The 20,689-nt window shown below is 40.6% G+C and overlaps 1 protein-coding gene across 4 annotated transcripts; it reads left to right on the top strand.

Moving 5' to 3' along the window:
• The first annotated feature begins 9,758 nt into the window (after positions 1–9,758).
• Positions 9,759–20,199, top strand: LOC134634040 (zinc finger protein 271-like). Of its 4 annotated transcripts, none has more exons than XM_063483075.1 (4): positions 9,759–9,809; positions 14,559–14,664; positions 18,305–18,901; positions 19,230–20,199. In XM_063483075.1, the coding sequence occupies exons 2-4, from the start codon at positions 14,647–14,649 to the stop codon at positions 19,917–19,919; spliced, it is 1,305 nt and encodes a 434-aa protein (XP_063339145.1). In that variant the 5' UTR covers positions 9,759–9,809; positions 14,559–14,646; the 3' UTR covers positions 19,920–20,199. The 4 variants fall into 4 exon arrangements, with proteins under 4 accessions (XP_063339145.1, XP_063339142.1, XP_063339144.1 ...); XM_063483072.1 differs by having other exon boundaries at positions 19,227–20,199; XM_063483074.1 differs by lacking the exon at positions 9,759–9,809 and adding an exon at positions 10,590–10,735 and having other exon boundaries at positions 19,227–20,199.
• Positions 20,200–20,689: the final 490 nt, after the last annotated feature.

Below are 20,689 nucleotides of genomic sequence, written 5' to 3'. Positions count from 1 at the left end.
GTCAGGTGTACATGATTGGAGGATTTGGGGTTGGGTTCTCTGCTCATTCATCACTGCAGATTTTAGTTAGATTTGTTTGTCCGTGGGAACTGTGGGAACCTTAAATTACATTTTGGATGTAAACATAAAGAAGAGCGTGAAGGGGTGTGAAGAAAAACTGATTTTAAACTTTGTTTTTTTTAACTGGACTCTGGTGCCATCCTGTGGCTGCTATGAAACAAAAGTGAAGTAATGAAAATAAAAAGTGTTCTCAGTTTTCGTTGTTTGCCAAACTTCTCTCTAAAAACCAAGTCTGGTCCCTGTGTTTTTATTACAGTCTCTACAGTGTGAGATAATAAAAGGAGGATGTTGAAGGCAGCACCGCTCCACCTGCACTATACAATTTTTCATAACAGATGAGTTTTGTCTTTTTGTTTTTGTTTTTGTTTTTTTGGGGGGGGGGAGTCTTTTTTTTATTCCCACCTATGCTTCTATTTTCTATATTAAAAAAACAACAGGAGTTATGCAGGTTTACTGTGATCAAAACTTCAGACTCACAGTGAAACATCATGCTGTGTAACACTATACACCAGTGTAAAGTTCAGGAAAGTTTCTTCATGGTTTGGAGGCTGCTCGGCAGAGGATGATTTAAAGATGTGTGTGAAATGGGCTGTTATGATTGGTCAGAAAGTGTGATGACGGTTGCCTTTTTATAAAGAGTAGCCTTTCCTTTTTGCCAGCGGTCGTGGCCGCTAAAGAGCGTTTCCCTGAGCCTTAAAACTGCAAATCCGGCACGGCGCTGTCACGCTGATGGCCCGGGAGATACCGTTGGTGAGTCGAAACTATTACTACTGGGGCTACTGGGAGTTTTGCCATCCAGGCGAAACTCCCAGTAGCCAGGAGAATGCCAGGAGGTGTTTGTTCATATGAAATAGGGAAAAAAAAATACAAAGCATTAAACCATGTTAAAAACACAACAGCCTTTATAAATGCAGTTTGGACCACTTTGCAGTTACTTATTTGTAAAAAATGTTTGGAATCATGTATGATTTTCGTTCCACTTCTCACGTGTACACCACTTTGTATTGGTCTTTCACGTGGAATTCCAATAAAATTGATTCATGTTTGTGGCTGTAATGTGACAAAATGTGGGAAAGTTCAAGGGGGCCGAATACTTTTGCAAACCACTGTAAAATAGAACAAAATACAAAGCATTAAAAAATGTTATAAACACAACAGCCTTTATAAATGTAGTTTGGACCCGGAAGCAAGTTTCATCAGGTCATCACTTAAAGACTGGATATCCCACCTGCTGTGGAGTTTTAATGCAGTACAGTTGTTATTATTAAACTCCTGTCACATTCTGGCAGTTAAAATGAATAACATTCATATATGAAATGAAATTGTTTCAAGTAAACTGTATATGGTGTTAAATAGGCCTAAACTACTGTACTTTAATGTCGGCAATAAGGGCGGTACTTCAAGAGCCATATATTTTATGAGGTGGTACTCATTGTGATATATAGAGGACAGCAGGAGCAGAACAGACACACAGCAACAACCAACAACAACCCTGCAAGTGGACCTATTTTGGGGGGACTTGTGTATCATGTAAAGCACTGTGCAATGCTCTATGTGACAAATATTAAAAAATAAATTTCATTAGTGTAGATGAAATATTTTGTTCTCTACGAATGCCCAGCAGCCCTGAAACCCTCTGAACTCTAATGTTCACAACCCAATAAATCAATAGACTTTGAGGAGCATGAATTAGACTGGATAAGAATTTTTATGGAACTTCTGTTATCCTGGACCTGGAAGAACCCTTGACCCCAAGCAAGCTCATGCCATCCCCCTGTACCCAGCTCCACTTGTTTGTGAAACAAAGCTGTGTCCCATTGGGGCGATTGTGGCTCAAGAGTTGGGAGTTTGCCTTGTATTCGGAAGGTTGCCGGTTCGAGCCCCGGCTTGGACAGTGTCGGTCATTGTGTCCTTGGGCAAGACACTTCACCCGTTGCCTACTGGTGGTGGTCAGAGGGCCCGGTGGCGCCAGTGTCCAGCAGCCTCTCCTCTGTCAGTGCGCCCCAGGGTGGCTGTGGCTACAATATAGCTTGCCATCACCAGTGTGTGAATGTGTGGATGACTGAACGTGTAAAGCGCTTTGGGGTCCTTAAGGACTAGTAAAGCGCTATACAAATAGAGGCCATTTACCTTAGTAATTTGGACATCCTCAACAAAACAAACAGTAAGTATGGAAAATTCAAGTTCTTGTCAACGGGAAGAGAAAAAGTGTCTCATCAGTTTGATACCTGCTACGTGAAGGTGTTAGAGAAGATTTGCATCAATAAGATTTCTTTTTCTGGTCTATTATGGTTACTTGTGAGTTTAGACTATTCAGACATCTATGAGGGCTGTGATAACAGAAGGAGAAGTTTTTAGAGATGTTAAAAGTTTGCCTATACTTTCACATTATAAAACACTCTAAACACAGTTACTCCTGCTACAGAACCTGCTGCCTTCTGGTGGTGTCTAATAATCTTAGGCCCCCTCCTCGATTCAGAGATGGTCTTTCCCTTTTCACGTAAATGGCCTCCTTGACTCCGCCCTCAAACCAGCGTTCCTCCCTGTCCAGTATGTGTACATCCTCATCATTGAAAGAGTGTCCACTGGCCTGTAGGTGTGAATAGACTGCAGAGTCCTGGCCTGACGAGGCAGCTCTTCTGTGTTGTGCCATCCGCTTTGCCAGAGGTTGTTTGGTTTTCCAGATGTGTCTCCTTATCTTTCCACATATGGTGCATTTTCCTTTGTTATACCTCTCTGACCTGTCTTCACCATGTGTGGTGTTTATGTTTTTGTGTAATGTATGTATGGTTGGAGGGTAAGATGGCGCCGCCCTTGCGTGCAATAGGTCGGCAGCCTGAACATGAATTTTCCCCGTGTGGGACTAATAAAGATATATCAATCAATCAATCAATCAATCAATCAACTAGGGAAGCAGATGCCATTTCGGTTGCCAAAGCAATATGCAAGAATATCATCCTGGAACATGGGATTCCGGAGACTATTTATAGTGATGATGGTCCACACTTTGTAAATGAAGTGATTGGATTAATGGCACAGCATCTAGGGATAACACTAAAACATCATTGTTCATATCACCCACAAAGTGCAGGGTTGGTAGAGAGAACTAACGGCACAGTAAAGCTAAGACTTAGGAAGTCAATGGAAGAGACAGGCAGGACATGGTTAGACTGTATAGAACTAGTTAAGATGTACATGAGGATTACTCCAACAGAGAACGGTCTGACTCTTAGAGATTATATATGGTAGAGTATTTAGAGTTTTAGTCTTCTGTAGTGATGATAGAAACGCAGAAGAGAGAGAAAATTAGCAGATTGGATGCTCAAAATGTTTAAAAGTAAAGAAGTCATGAGAACAAATGATCTGCCAGATGATTCTGTTTCTCCTCAGGAGCAGAGTCTGAAGTCTGGAGATTGGATGTTGATAAGGCCATGGAGAGGAAGTGCTCCGTTCTTACTGCAGGTTTTCATAGAAAGTATAGAGAATAACACCCTCCCTCCTACTCTTACTCAGGGTCTCATAACACTTATTCCAAAGCCAAACAAAGACTTACTTCTTATTGATAATTGGAGACCCATCTGTCTGCTCAATAATGACTATGAGATTATGGCTTTAGTACTTGATAACAGAATTAAAGAGTTCTTGGGTACAATTATCGATGAGACACAATCAGGCTTTATGAGAAACAGACACATTTCTAATAACATTAGACTGCTTTTGGATCTACTTGATTACTCTGATTTGGTATCTGACAATAGCTTCATTCTCTTCCTGGATTTTTAAAAGGCTTTTGATACAATTGAACATCAATTTATTTTCCGCTCTTTTAAAAAATTTGGCTTTGGATAATTTTTCTGTAAAGCTTCAAAACCTTGTACACAAATAGCAATAGCTCAATTAAAATGATTAAGACTCCACCCCAAGATTTGACCTGTTTTTTTTTTACAACAATATCTTTATTATTTTTTCTTACATTTTAGTGACTTGCAAACAGTCCAACACTCTAAATACTACATGAACATACACTCCTCCAGACAACAAAAAGAAAACAAACAAAAAAAAAATCATCACCTTTATCACTCCATTAAAGGCCTAAAGCTTCATTATCCCAAATCAAATGTCATTGTCCTCAGTCCTCGTCCTCCTCAGATAATACAAATCCCTCTACAAAGTTCACAAACGGTCTCCATACCTTCTCAGAAACATCCAATTTCCTTTTCAGTATACATGTTATCCGCTCCAATGGCAAAGTCGCCATCATTTGTTTTATCCACTGTGTGATACTCGGTTCCCTTGTGTCTTTCCATTTTAGTGCAATTAACCTTTTCGCTTGTAATAACCCCATATCAATAAACATTCTGTCACTTTTTGTGTACCTCATGTTTTCTGGGTACAATCCCAAAATAAGGAAGCCAGGATCCAGAACAACCTCTTTGGATAATATTTGTGTCATAATTTGTGTTACTGCAACCCAAAATGATCCTATCTTCCTGCAATCCCAAATACAATGCCAAAAATTACCTTTATCTTCATTACATTTATTACAGGTGTCTGGAATATTAGGGTTGTACTTATTTAATTTTTCCGATTTGACCTGTTTTACAAGGAATCACCATAGCTGATAAGGAACTCATCATCAGCCAGCTAGCTGATGACACCACTCTTCTTGAAGAATGCAAATCAAATCCGTCCAGCCCTTAGTGTTATTAGTGATTTCTCTGAGGCATCTGGTTTATGTCTAAATCTAAAAAATATGAATTACTAGCAATTAAAGGCTGTACTGCAAATACTATCTGTAACTATCTGAACAACGTGGTGTTCGCTCGCTTTGTGGTGTAGTATCACTTCCTGTTCCTGCTCAAACACAGTGGTGTTTCTGAGTAGCTTTTCTGCTTAGCAATTTAATTAAAAACTTTTAGATACATTCCTTCTTCATAGTATAATCTTCACGTGCTTCATCTGAAGCACCCTTTCTGTGTACTCACTACCTAATTTATAGCTAAAGTATTCACTCACTGTCTCTGTACTGTTTCGCTAGCTTAGCTTAGCTCGTAGCCGACTCGTTAGCACCATGGCTTCTTCACCTGTCCCTCCTGTACTTTCCTGCTCATTGTGTCAGATGTTTAGCTACTCCTCGGCCTCCTTTAGCAGTAATGATACCTGTAACAAATGTAGCATATTTGCAGCTCTGGAGGCCAGGATTACTGAATTGGAGACTCGGCTTCGCACCCTTCATTCACCCGTAGCTAGCCAGGCCCCTGTAGCTGGTGCAGCCGAAGATAGCGTAGGCCCCGCTAGCTGTTCCCCGGCAGACCCCAAGCAGCTGGGGAAAGAGGGCGGTTGGGTGACGGTGAGGAGGAAGCATAGTCTTAAACAGAAGCCCCAGGTACACCACCAACCTGTTCATGTGTCTAACCGTTTTTCCCCACTCGGCGACACACCCGCCGGGGGTCAAACTCTGGTAATTGGTGATTCTGTTCGCAGACACGTGAAGCTAGAGACACCGGCAACCATAGTCAATTGTCTTCCAGGGGCCAGAGCAGGCGACATTGAAGGAAATTTAAAACTGCTGGCTAAGGGTAAATGTAAATACAGTAAGATCATAATTCAAGTCGGCAGTAATGACAGCCGGTTACGCCAATCGGAGGTCACTAAAATCAATATTGAATCGGTGTGTAACTTTGCCAAAACAATGTCGGACTCTGTAGTTTTCTCTGGTCCCCTCCCCAATCAGACCAGGAGTGACATGTTTAGCCGCATGTTCTCCTTAAATTGCTGGCTGTCTGAGTGGTGTCCCAGAAACGATGTGGGCTTCATAGATAATTGGCAAACCTTCTGGAGGAAACCTGGTCTTGTTAGGAGAGACGGCATCCATCCCACTTTGGATGGAGCAGCTCTCATTTCTAGAAATATGGACCAATTTATTAAACCCCCCAAAATATGACTATCCAGAGTTGGGACCAGGAAGCAGAGTTGCAGTCTTACACGCCTCTCTGCAGCTTCTCTCCTCCTGCTACCCCCCCAAAAACCCATCTCCATTTGGATGTGTCAGCTCCCAAAAAGACAAAAAACAAACTAAAATCCAGCAATAAACAATTTAAACATAAAAAATCAAAAAGAAAGAACAATACAGTATCCACATCTGAACCAAAGAGTAAAACAATGAAATGTGGATTATTAAATATTAGGTCTCTCTCCTCCAAGTCTCTGTTAGTACATGACTTAATAATTGATCAACAAATCGATTTACTCTGCCTTACAGAAACCTGGTTGCAGCCCGATGATTATGTTAGTTTAAATGAATCAACACCCCCGAGTCATTCTAACTACCAGAAACCTCGAAGCACAGGCCGAGGGGGCGGTGTGGCAGCAAGTTTTCACACCAGTCTATTAATTAACGAAAGACCAAGACAGACTTTTAATTCATTTGAAAGCCTGATGCTTAGCCTTGTCCACCCCAGCTGTAAAACTCAGAAACCAGTCTTACTTGTTATCATCTATCGTCCACCTGGGCCTTACACAGAGTTTCTCTCTGATTTCTCAGACTTTTTATCTGATTTAGTGCTCAGCTCAGATAAAATAATTATTGTGGGTGATTTTAACATCCATGTAGATGCTAAAAATGACAGCCTCAACATCGCATTTAATCTGTTATTAGACTCAATTGGCTTCTGTCAAAATGTAAAAGCACCCACCCACCACTTTAATCACACTCTAGATCTTGTTTTAACATATGGCATAGAAACTGAACATTTAACAGTGTTTCCTGAAAACCCTCTGCTGTCTGATCATTTCCTGATAACATTTACATTTACAATAATTAATTACACAGCAGTGGAGAGTAGACTTTATCAAAGTAGATGTCTTTCTGAAAGTGCTGTAACTAAGTTTAAGAATATAATCCACCCACTGTTATCATCTTCAATGCCCTGTACCAACATAGAGCAGAGCAGCTACCTGAACGCTACCCCAACAGAGGTCGATTATCTTGTTAAAAATTTTACCTCCTCACTACGTACGACTCTGGATACTGTAGCTCCTGTGAAAACTAAGGTCTCAAATCAGAAGTACCTGACTCCGTGGTATAATTCTCAAACACGTAGCCTAAAGCAGATAACTCGTAAACTGGAGAGGAAATGGCGTGTCACAAATTTAGAGGATCATCATTTAGCCTGGAGAAATAGTTTGCTGCTTTATAAGAAAGCCCTCCGCAAAGCCAGAACATCTTACCATTCGTCACTGATTGAAGAAAATAAGAACAACCCCAGGTTTCTCTTCAGCACTGTAGCCAGGCTGACAAAAAGTCAGAGCACTGTTGAGCCAACCATCCCTTTAACGTTAACTAGTAATGACTTCATGAACTTCTTCACAAATAAAATTTTTATCATTAGAGAAAAAATTACCAATAATCATCCCACAGATGTAATATCGTCTACAGCTACTCTTAATACCATCAATGTTAAGTTAGACTCTTTTTCTCCAATTGATCTTTCTGAGTTAACTTCAATAATTAATTCCTCCAAACCATCAACATGTCTTTTAGACCCCATATCTACAAAACTGCTCAAAGAAGTCCTGCCATTAATTAATTCTTCAATCTTAAATATGATCAACCTATCTCTAATAATCGGCTATGTACCACAGGCCTTCAAGGTGGCTGTGGTTAAACCCTTACTTAAAAAGCCATCTCTAGACCCAGCTGTCTTAGCTAATTATAGGCCAATCTCCAACCTTCCTTTTATATCAAAAATACTTGAAAGAGTAGTTGTCAAACAGCTAACAGATCATCTGCAGAGGAATGGCTTATTTGAAGAGTTTCAGTCAGGTTTCAGAGCTCATCACAGCACAGAAACAGCTTTAGTGAAGGTTACAAATGATCTTCTTATGGCCTTTGACAGTGGACTCATCTCTGTGCTTGTCCTGCTAGACCTTAGTGCAGCGTTCGATACTGTTGACCATAATATCCTATTAGCGCGATTAGAACATGCTGTAGGTATTACAGGTACTGTACTGCAGTGGTTTGTATCATATCTATCTAGTAGACTCCAATTTGTACATGTAAATGGAGAGTCCTCTTCACCCACTAAGGTCAATTATGGTGTTCCACAGGGTTCAGTGCTAGGACCAATTCTATTTACATTATACATGCTTCCCCTAGGCAGCATCATTAGAAGACATAGCATAAATTTTCACTGCTATGCAGATGACACTCAGCTCTATCTATCCATGAAGCCAGGTAACACACACCAATTAGTTAAACTGCAGGAATGTCTTAAAGACATAAAGACCTGGATGGCCGCTAACTTTCTGCTTCTTAATTCAGATAAAACTGAGGTTATTGTACTCGGCCCTGAAAATCTTAGAAATTTGGTATCTAACCAGATTCTTACTATGGATGGCATTACCTTGGCCTCCAGTAATGCTGTGAGGAACCTTGGAGTCATTTTTGACCAGGACATGTCCTTCAACGCACATATTAAACAAATATGTAAGACTGCTTTCTTCCATTTGCGCAACATCTCTAAAATTAGAAATATCCTGTCTCAGAGTGATGCTGAAAAACTAGTTCATGCATTTATTGCTTCCAGGCTGGACTACTGTAATTCACTATTATCAGGATGTCCTAAAAACTCACTGAAAAGTCTTCAGCTAATCCAAAATGCTGCAGCAAGAGTACTGACAGGGACTAGAAAGAGAGAGCATATTTCTCCTGTTTTGGCTTCCCTTCATTGGCTTCCTGTTAAATCCAGAATTGAATTCAAAATCCTGCTCCTCACATACAAGGTCTTAAATAATCAGGCCCCATCTTATCTTAATGACCTTGTAGTGCCATATCACCCTATTAGAGCACTTCGCTCTCGCACTGCAGGCTTACTTGCTGTTCCTAGAGTATTTAAAAGTAGAATGGGAGGGAGAGCCTTCAGTTTTCAGGCCCCTCTTCTGTGGAACCAGCTTCCAGTTTGGATTCGGGAGACAGACACTATCTCTACTTTCAAGATTAGGCTTAAAACTTTCCTTTTTGCTAAAGCATATAGTTAGGGCTGGACCAGGTGACCCTGAATCCTCCCTTAGTTATGCTGCAATAGACGTAGGCTGCCGGGGATTCCCATGATGCATTGAGTTTTTCCTTTCCAGTCACCTTTCTCACTCGCTATGTGTTAATAGACCTCTCTGCATCGAATCATGTCTGTTATTAATCTCTGTCTCTCTTCCACAGCATGTCTTTATCCTGTTTTCCTTCTCTCACCCCAACTGGTCGCAGCAGATGGCCGCCCCTCCCTGAGCCTGGTTCTGCCGGAGGTTTCTTCCTGTTAAAAGGGAGTTTTTCCTTCCCACTGTCGCCAAAGTGCTTGCTCATATGGGGTCATATGATTGTTGGGTTTTTCTCTGTCTTTATTATTGTGCGATCTTCTGTACAATATAAAGCGCCTTGAGGCGACTTTTGTTGTGATTTGGCGCTATATAAATAAAATTGAATTGAATTGAATTGAATTGAACATTTCTGTTAAACAAGAAGTCACATACCCAGGACTGTTAATATCCAAAGACCAAAAGTCAAGATGCTCGTCAAACTTTAAAAAAAAAAAAAAAAAGGTACGTTCTAAATGAAGCTTCAGACGTCACTAATCACGTGACTCTGGCCAAACGAATCAAGCCTCGACACAGTGCTTCTGAAGCAGTTAATCTTTCTGACACAGGCACCCGAGCGTCAGCTTCAAGCGGACCATCACTACCTCTCACATCTAAAGGTAAGTGTCAAGGTAACTTTGAACTGAGTTCAGTCAATCTCGAGTTTTTCAAAGTTTTCTGAATGAAGTTTTCTGTTGCTCTCTGTGAGAGAAGACCGTTAAAGGCGAGGCTCTCCAGAGTGTAGCAAAACAGGAAACCACAGCTGTGTGTGTGTAAGTGTGCAAACGAATAGATTAGAAGTGCAAGTGAGCCACGAGTATAGAAAGGTCAAGTTTCGTGAGTTGTTTTTCTCACCACTGATCACGCGCTCAACACTCTACACATACTTGCATCACACGCGCGCTTTCAAGCATCAGTATTGTACAATTCTGGGCGTCACGTGAGTTGCAGGTGTTACCATATAATGGAAATCTCCATTGTTCTGTAGCAGTGGTTCTCAAACGTTTCACAATGAGTTTCACTCTTACGAGCGACATCAAAGCGCAGTAGTATAGGCCTATTTAACACCACATACACATACTTGCCAACATTCAAAAGGGCTCTCTCTCTCTCTATCTATCTATCTATCGATCGATCGATGTATATACTGCACTGCCAATGCTCATGGACATTACACCTCTTTTATAAATCGTATTTCTGTTTATACTTCAATGCAACCAACACCCTTACCTCTTTAAACTGTATTTATTATAACATTAAATAGTATAGTTCCAACCAGTGTTGGGACTAACGCGTTACAGTAACTACGTTATTATCGTGGTAACGAGCACGGTAACTAGTTATTATGCCAAAACCAGGAACGCGTTACTCGTTACTGGGATTTAGATAGGCTCGTTATTCGTTACTTCTTGCGGTGGCTATCACGGAGCTTCCACAGATTCAGTAACATTAGCAAGTGGTGGAGGCCAGCAGGTGGATGAAGGAAAAGGGAGGCAAGAGGAGACACCCGAAGCGGCCGCCGGTCCGCGTGTCAGGTGAACTTCAGGTAAGAAGTTATGACCTGCAGTCTGTCTGAGTCAGATATAAACCAAGTTTAGGTGGAGTTTATTTTCGTTATGCTGACATTTTCGTACTGCGTGCTAGCTAGCATGACGGAGTTTCTATACAGCTGGGTGGGTGCTATGTTACTGATGTTGAACTTTATTTTGTTCATAAGGTTAATTTTTAGAGTTGCCAACCGTCCCGTAAAAAACAGAATTGTCTCGTATTCAGAGAAAATATTACGCGTTTCGTATTGAGCTGAAAAGGAACACAGTCAGCTACAATGAAAAAGACACAAAGCTGGATTTATTCTGTGTTTACGCTGCACAGCTGCCTCTTCCTCTCTCATTCTCTCCCCTCCTGTTTCTACTTCAATCAGGAAACTGATCAATGATCAGCTGATCGGCTTTGTTCTCTTGTTTATTTATTGCCCACTTTGCGCCAGAAAGAGGAAACCAGCTGATGTCGCGCTAAACAACAGCAGCACGTTTAAGCTTTATCAGCTGTTGTTAGAATTTATTTAATATTAATTTCTAGTATCAGCTGATGTTTGCTGGAGCCACAGCTGTAAAGCTGCTGGTCATGATATCAGTTTGGTTATCTGGTGAGAGGGAAACATGCAGATGAAACCAGGAGATGTCCTTACTGAATCATCAGAGCTGAACAGGTGATGGAGAAATAGGTTTACCTTTTAGGTGACATGAATGAGTTGAAGGGAAGTTATGAACTGTTTCTGAGAGACAAATAACACCAGGATCCTTTTCTAAGTAGCTGACAGCTGGTAACTGTGCAGGGGCGGGTCTAGCAAAGTGTTGCCAGGGGGCCAGGTAGGGCATTAACAGGGAAAGGGGGGCACAAAGAAATACTTTTCTTTCTTATTCTCATTTAAAATGTCTAGCTTTTAAAAAAATAATTATCTGAGTCTTACAACAAACAATTGATAGATTGATACATATATACCATCAGAACAGTGTACATCACTGTCACAACAGTGTTTATTTTCATTCAAAGGCTTTATGATTTTTCCTATAATGGTGGGCTGGTCTCTAGTCAAAATGCCGGGGACGATTTTTTTGTCCCAGTCCAGCTCTGTATGCAGCTCATCTGCAGTCTAGTGTTGCCTACATCTTCCTATTCAGAATGCAGAATTTCCAAGTTCTGAGTACAATCAAAAGCACCACGACTGCAGTTTTTGTGTTGGATGTAAAAAGCAGGCTAGAATCATGGCGGCGGTCAACAACGGTCCAGGCGTGGGATTTCTCTCGTGGAAATGTGCACATTATTTTTTCCTTTCTATTGGTAGGTGGCACAATGCACTTGTGCCAAGTAAGCAAGCTAGAAGACTGGCAATCTTGCTGGGTATCCAGTTACGGAAGCAACACCTTAACAAGAGAATTCTGAGTAAAACCAAAGTTACTTTCCCTAGTAACTAGTTACTCTGAAAGTAACGAGTAACTTGAAGTAAATGAGTTACTTTTTTATAGAAGTAACTAGTAATGTAACTAAGTTACTAATTTAAAGTAACTTACCCAACACTGGTTCCAACAGCATGTAATCTTTGTTTATTCAACACATGAATGCACTTAGAGCCATTTATGTAGCTATGTGTGTGTGTGACAGAATGCAGAAATCTAGCTTCTGCACATATTCCAACTCCCCCAAAAAGACAAATTATGGAATTTTCTGCAACTGAATATTTCATTAATTTTGGTTGGTCTTCCTTGAGTTTGGCCTCATTGGCTCAGTGGGCATTGTAACCTAAAACTCTTGCACCAATTTTGAACATAACAATGAAGCTAAAAAATGTAGTTGTTCACCAGCATCGCAATTCCATTACTTTTTATCATGGCTTACCTTGGTGTGGTTTGCAAAATGCTTCAGAAAGATGAGGAAATCTGTTTCTTGCACCCATTCTGATTTATTTCCACTACCAATACTTCCTACTGGTCCATCTCTGACACAGTGGTCTGCATAATGTATGTGTGGGAACACAAACAGTGGAGGAATTGTGTTGCCAATGGCATTAACCGCATATACAAAGGTGACTAGTGAACCTCTCTCTGCTGATGTCCTTGCCCCAACTTGTTTAATATAAGTTAAAGTAATAGTGTGGTAAGTAGTAACATCTGCATTATTATATATATATATATTATGTTACAACTAACCCAGACTGTTGCTGTTACAACTGACCCAGACTCCTATAGCCATGAACTAGCTAACATTACAGCCAACAGCTAAAACATTAGCACTAAAGACCTACACAGAATATATCCCCATAGACATACAAATAACATAATTTAAGTTTGATGAGTTTAACTGCAAAGCAGATAATGCTATTACAAATTGAAATAAAGTAGAAAAACTTACTTTTTGGCATACAAATTACTTTTTTTCGTGTTAAATTGTCTGTGTTTGACAAAATGTGCTGATTTTTCACATGTGATAGCAGAACTGAATTGGGCACGCACAGGATGAGTCACATCATTTGAAACTTAGCCCTAATTGGAGAAATTGGAAGTGTTACAACTGACCCACGTTACAACTATCCCCGGTCTCCTCTATGTATGTACGGATGTATGTATGTATATATACATATATGTATGTATGTGCATTAGGGCTGCACGATTTTGCATAAAATGAGAATCACGATTTTTTTTGCTTAGAATTGAGATCACGATTCTCTCACGATTTTCTTTTCCAATATAAATATTTATTGCACTTATTAACTGCACATCAACTTCGTAACAGTTGAGACTGAACATAAAAACAATAAATAAACATAAAAACAATAAATGCCTCACATTTTGTGGTTGCCGCAAAATGTTGTACTGCTTGAAATTCCTTCTCCACCGTTGCTCGACACTGCGTGTATAGAGCAGGTAGTGCAACAATAGAAAAATAGTTGCGGGATGGCACTGTGTAGCGTTTGTCTAGGGTGTTGATCATTTTCCTAAAGCCCTCGTTTTGCACAGTGTTGATGGGAGCCATATCTTTGGTCAGGTGATAAGTAATAGCCTCCATAATTTCTTTGTGCCTGCGGGAGTTCGACGTGTATAGGGAAGCACTGTAGAAGGTTCCCGTTATTGATGTTTGGGTGGTTGACCGGGACGGATTTTCTCCTATCACTTTCTCGTCATCCCTGACGTGTTCTCCGTTGTTTTTTTTCCTGCCAATTTGAGCATCACACGGCACAGCTTCTGTATCACGTGGTATAAGGCTCCGCCCTTGTCATTTGTTGAGCAGGAACATTGACTGTAGAAAACAATGAGCAGGAAGAGTGAGCGCTTGTTTTCATGCAGATTACGTCCTGGATCAAAATGCGGTACAATCGTCGGCGTCTTTTTTTTTTTTTTAAATCGTTGTCATTTGGAAATGAGATCGCACATAAGTATGAATTGAGATTGCGATTTTCTAACGATTAATCGTGCAGCCCTAATGTGCATGTATGTTTGCAGGTGTATGTATAACTTGTACATGTCTCTCTTGTGTTAATGTAAATTTGTCTGCTATCGTGTACTCCACACACATGGAGAGATGCCAAACTGCCTTTCACTGTTCTTGTAACAGTGACAATAAAAAGCTATTATATATATATATATATATATATATATATATATATATATATATATATATATATATATATATATAGTCTCTCCTGCTATACTGCTAAATTTTGTATCAGTGCTCAAACCTTTTGTGTTTGTTTCCAACAAGTTGCCCACCTCGGGAAGCAAAAATGTGTTCTTTTTCTTGTAAGATGAACATATGAGACACTTTGACTCTTCAGTGCAGTGTGGAGCCTAACAAAGATCTGTTTTGTGTCCCAGCTGATCAGCAGGAGGAGAAGAGTCTGACGGAGCAGCAGAGGAACATTTTCAGCTACTTGGACTCAGCTCAGCCGCTACAGAGAAAACAATGAGCTCAACACAGAAGGTGACAGACAGAGCAGGGCGATATGACCAAAAATATTTATCACGATATACATTTGAAAATTTGCGATAACAATATAACTGACGATATAATTGACACTAGACAAAATACTTTACAACTCCACAACTTTATTAAAAAAACCCATCAATGTATTTTCACTTAAACAAGCAGCTGTTTTTTATGTGGGAGTGCGCTACGCGCTACTTGGCGTAACCCAGCTTTGCTTATCAGAGAAGTATGTATCACTCGATAGAGCGGCTGTTGTCTGCGAGACCTGTCGGCGAACTGGTGGAGCATTTGGAGCCTCACTACATGCTTCCAAACCGCAGCATTTTTAATCTTAATCTCTTCCATACTGAGGCGAAAAGGAAGCGATTTGTCCCGTACTTCAGCTAGAATGGAGGAAAAAAGACTGGAGTTAGTCTGTGTCCTTAAGCTGCAGCTGCCTCTTCTTCTCTCATGTTTTCTAAGTAGCTGACAGCTGGTAACTGTGCAGGGGCGGCTCTAGCAAAGCTTTGCCAGGGGGCAGGTAGGGCATTAACAAGAAAAGGGAGGCACGAAAAATACTTTTCTTTGTTATTTCATTTAAAGGACTAACTTTTAATAAATAATTATCTGAATGTTACAACCAAAGTGGTCCTCTGATTAAATGTATAGAAATCCATTACTGTATATGGTAACTATTAAGTCTAATTTACACCCTGGTAAGCTATAGGTACCATCTGTGCAGTCTGCAATTCTGTTGAAGAAAGATATTGAATGTATTTAATTATTGTAGAAACATAATTGATTATTTCTGTGCATTTGATGTACACGTGCATTAAATTAAAGTTGATTACGTCGAATAAGCATCATGAGGTGGAGGGCGGGGGTGGTTCTGGGAGATTTTTGCTGGGAGTTGGCAACTCTATTAGTTGGGTTGTTTAATATTTCTGATAAGTACTCTTTAAAATACCAGAATAGGAAGGATGGTGCAATTTTAAGTTTATTAGATTGATGTGTGTTGCTGAACTATAAAATATTTGAATAGAATAGAATAGATTAGAATAGAATTCAACTTCATTGTCATTGCACATGTCACAGGTACAGGGCAACGACATGCAGTTTGCATCCATCCAGAAGTGCTTTAGCTATGATATAGATGTATAACAATATATATTAGCAATAGGGATGGGTATTGATAAGATTTTCACGATTCCGATTCCATTTTCGATTCTGTTTAACAATTCGATTCTTTATCGATTCTCTTATCGATTCTTTTTTAAAAGGAGAACACTAAGGTCGATTAGCTTAGAACTTTGTTTTATATCTTCTCTTTGAACAAGATAGAAATTTAGGAGTAACATGGCCTTACAAACCCAACAGTGAGATCTTAAGAGATCCACAGCCTACGGCTCTTCAAAGTGGTGTCACAGGTTCCCCAGGAAAAAAATTTTTAAATGTAAAACAATAAAATAAATATTCTTCTGTAGCAATAACACAAGAATGTCCAGTAATGTTCCTGCCTACAATTAAACACAATCACTTACCGAAAATCGGGGGCATCTGCTGTGGCAAATAGGTGCAAGCCTTTTACCACAAACTTAGTCACTGCTCGGTGACATTCATCTATCCTGGCCTGAAAGGAGACGCTACCGGTAGACTGCAGCGAGAACGGCCAGCATCTGAGCCAGCCAGACTCTGTCTGTCTCTCTCATCACGGTCACCTAAATGCACAGTAATGGCAGGTTTTGTAATAAAGCAGATCGCGCTAACATAATATGCACCATTAATTGATTATTTACCTGCCGCATTAACGGGAGAGGACGTGCAAACGTTACCGCTGCTGCTGGGTTGAGATTCACGAGTCCGGAGCGGAATTAAAAACACGACATTCATTTAAGGTTATCGCGTGTTTTGTGAGCAAATGTTTTTGCATATTCGTAGTGTTTCCTCCCTTAAATGAAATATCTACTTTGCAAGTACTGCAAGTTGCCCTGTTGCCATCCGTTCTCGTAAAGTATAACCAAACTTTTGAGCGTTTGAGCCGCCATGTTTCCTGCCAGGTAAATGACGCTCCGCAACGTGGTGACGTCATTCGGGGCGACTGGAATCGATAAGGGAATTGTTTGCAAAAATGACAAACAATTCCAAGGAATTGAAACAGTGGGAACCGGTTCTCAACAAGAACCGGTTTTCAATACCCATCCCTAATTAGCAATAAAATAGATATGTAAGTATATTACAGAAATGGGTCTATTATGGTATGTTATAATGTACACGATATGAAGTATGTTATGAATATGCTATAACTATAAGTATGTACAGGCTGTAGTGAGTACAAGCTATGAACAGGATATAAATATGAAAAACTATACAGAATATGAAATAAAAAAAACTATACAGAAATATGAGATATACAGCTATACAGAAATGGGAAATATGCAAGTTATAAACAGTTGTAGAATTAAAAATTATCGTATTATACAGAATGATTATTTACACAGAATTATACAGTGGTGCAGTTAAGATAAGTGAGATATGTGGATAATTTCTACAGAGGCTATATAAAGTGCTAGTGGTTGTGAGTGGTGGTTCAGTCCATGTTATTATTGTGTGTTTGAGGGTACAGTTGTCCATTGTGTGTGTGTGTAGGTGGTTGTGTGTATGTTCAGTCCATGAGTTTAACGTGGGTCAGATGTCAGGAGGCAGAGTTCAGGAGTCTGACAGCTGTGGGGAAGAAGCTGTTCCGGTACCTGGTGGTCTTAGTCCGGAGGCTCCTGTAGCGCCTCCCAGAGGGCAGGAGGGTGAAGAGTCCATGTGATGGGTGACTGGGGTCTGATGATTTTCCCAGCCCTTTTCAGACACCACTTCCTGTAGATGTCCTTTATGGCAGGAAGTGGTGCTCCAGCGATGCGCTGGGCAGTTTTCACAACCCTCTGCAACGCCTTCCGGTCCGAGGCAAAGCAGTTCCCGTACCAGACTGTTATACAGTTGGTCAGGATGCTCTCGATGGTGCAGCGATAGAAGTTCACCAGGATGTCTGAGGACAGGTGGTTCTTCCTCAGAGTCCTCAAGAAGAAGAGGCGCTGGTGAGCCTTCTTGACCAGCTTGGAGCAGTTGGTCGTCCAGATGAGATCCTGGGAGATGTGGACTCCAAGGAACTTGAAGCTGCTCACACGCTCCACAGCCGTCCCCTTAATGTAGACGGGTGGATGTGGGTCAGCATTCCTCCTGTAGTCCACGATGAGCTCCTTGGTCTCCTCAGTGTTAAGCAGCAGGTTGTTTGTGTCGCACCACTCAGCCAGACGATCCACCTCCTCCCTGTAGGAGGTGTTATTTATAGTTATGGATAAATCTATAAAAATTATAGAAATATGTATTAGAAACAAGAACTGTGTGTGTGTGTGTGTGTGTGGGTGTACACAATCAGGAGGGAAGGGCATGATTTTAGTGTTTGAACAGTCATGAATTATTTTTACCACCAGGATGGATGTAATGTGTTAGAACTACCAGCAGGTGGGGATAAGAGACCTTTAAGGTGTTTGGTGCCACGCTCCACCTTCAGGTTTAAAACTAGTGTTAATGGAGGGAGTTTGAAGGTTGAGTTTGTTCCACGACTGCATTTCACTCACTGCCTCTGTTTGTATCTCTGTCACTGCAGGACCAACATGGAGCGAGAAGTCAGCGCTCTCAGGAGGCCGACAAACCTCACAGAAGAAAGGGAGAGAAAACATACACCTGTGACGAGTGTGGGAAGGATTTTACTTTGAAGGGTTCACTAAAACTTCATCAGGTCATCCACACTGGAGAGAGACCGTTCAGCTGTGACTTGTGTGGAAAGTCTTTTCCCTGGAAGTGTTCCCTAAAAAAACACCAAGTCGTCCACAGTGGAGTTAAAGCATATAGCTGTGATCAGTGTGGCAGAGCTTTTACTCAAAGTAGCAGCTTACAGAGTCATCTAGTTGCCCACTCTGGAATTAAGGCATACAGCTGTGACATCTGTGGAAAAACTTTCAGCCGGAGAAGGTACCGAAATACACACCAACGCATTCACACCAGACATGATGTGTACTGCTGTGAACAGTGTGGCAAAGAGTTTATAACAGACGCAAGCTTACAACAACACATGTTTACCCACACTGAGGAGAGGCCTTATAAATGTGACCTGTGTGAGAAGGCTTTTAAAGCCCCACGTTACCTGAGACAACACCAACAGATCCACACCAGAAAGAGACTCTACAAGTGCAGTTACTGTGAGGTATGTATTTATATTGTTATCTTGTCATTTTAGCCTGACTGTTTGGAACAACTCTGCTCATTAAACTGTGTTAGCATGTTAGCAATTCTACTGCATGGAAAAGCAGCTCTGAGTGATTATTCAGATTTTCATGTCAGTTATGATTTTAGTATTACTGTAGTATTATGGTGGTAGTATTGTAGTTATTGCAGCCCAGTAAACTGAGTGTGTTAACTGAAACAGTAAAATGTAATTGGACGTCTGCAGAGATGCTCTTTATTTCAGGCGACGTTCAGGATGAAAATGTTGAAGGACTGACTTACACTGTCTTTGTGTCTTTGTTTAGAAGCAGAGAGACACAGATGGATCCTGTTCTCAACCCTGTCATCACTGTGGTGGTGGGAAAGACGTTCATTGTGACCTCTGTGGAAAAACTTTCAGTCGGCAAGCCGCCCTAAAAATACATCAACGTAGACACACTGGAGACAAACTGAAATACTGCAAAGAATGTGGGAGAAGCTTCACCAAATCAAGTAGATTAAAACAACATGAACTGATTCACAGTGGGGTTAAAAAGCACCTCTGTGATCAGTGTGGGTCATCCTTCACCTCTGCATGGGAGCTTAAAACACACAAACGAGTCCACACAGGAGAGAAACCATACAAGTGCAGACACTGTGACAAAAGCTTCTCACAATCAAGTAGTCGTAACTATCATGAACGTACACACATGGAAGGAAACTACAGCTGTGACCAGTGTGACAAGAGCTTCAGGAATCTCAGTTCATTCTCTGAACACAAACGATCCCACGTTACTAATAAACTGTTTCACTGTTACCAATGTGCCCAAACATTCACCTCATTGTCTGCTCTGTGCAAACATCAGCGTGATCACTCAGGGCTGAAATCACTCCCATCACTGGATCACAGTGAATCTGAAGAGACAGAAAGATCCTCTGGTTTCAGTGTTACACCCAAAAAGCTTGAGATCAGGCTCCACAGAGTTCAGATAGAATCATTTAAACTTGTGTTGAACTGAACTGGTTGCTGGGCTGAACTTCTACATAATACAGATTTACATGGGATCTTATTTTCTGTCGTTTTACTGAGTCAGTTTTGTCATTTTTTCTCTGTCCTGGTTTTGCTCGTCTGTAAATAATTGAAACTCAGTCAAATAGTTCATTGTTCGCCAGCAAAACGTTTTGGAAACTCATGTTTAACCTTTAAAACTCTGACATGTTTTAGCACACAAGGCTTCATCGGGGAGTTCACTCATGATTGGACCATGAGAATAAAGGTTTTTAGTTCTTTCAAAGAGAGTCTTGGAGCTGTTTGATGTTTTTGTTTTTTCTGAAACCACCTGAAAGAAAAACTATTTTTCTTGCTTTATGTAGTGTGGAAGTTTTTAATGTTTCTTTCATCTGTGATGTTCTTCAATGTGTCCACATGAAGATGGTACAAATAAACTGTCCTTTTAGCTTTAGCTCCTAATTTATTCATTATTTATGGATGTAGCATAGCAGCAGTTTCTTGATTAACACATGGAGGGCTCGGGATCTGATGGTAAATAATGTTTTGTGTCCTTGTATACATCATACAGCTCAGCTGTTCCACAGATGTCAGGTTTACACAGTGGGATGGTTTGTAAGAACGCAGCTCTCCTGTGGATAAATCCTTACTCTTAGCCTCAGGACCTCACACAGTCCCAGCAGGTTTGATCAGAAGATTTATACCTTTTTCATTTCTATATGATTCTTCTTGCATCTAAACAAAGATGATTATGATGATGATGAGTCATTTATGAAAAAA

This window comes from Pelmatolapia mariae, linkage group LG9 (genome assembly GCF_036321145.2).
Source record: "Pelmatolapia mariae isolate MD_Pm_ZW linkage group LG9, Pm_UMD_F_2, whole genome shotgun sequence".
NCBI classification, from domain to species: Eukaryota; Metazoa; Chordata; class Actinopteri; order Cichliformes; family Cichlidae; genus Pelmatolapia; species Pelmatolapia mariae.
The sequence above is the reverse complement of the archived record's forward strand: the minus strand, read 5'-3'. Positions and strand labels throughout refer to the sequence as shown.

Excerpts from the sequence above, each read along its gene's own strand:
- LOC134634040 (XM_063483072.1), top strand. Across the intron at positions 18,902-19,226 it reads ACAAGTGCAGTTACTGTGAG|AAGCAGAGAGACACAGATGG; the intron begins GTATGTATTTAT and ends GTCTTTGTTTAG.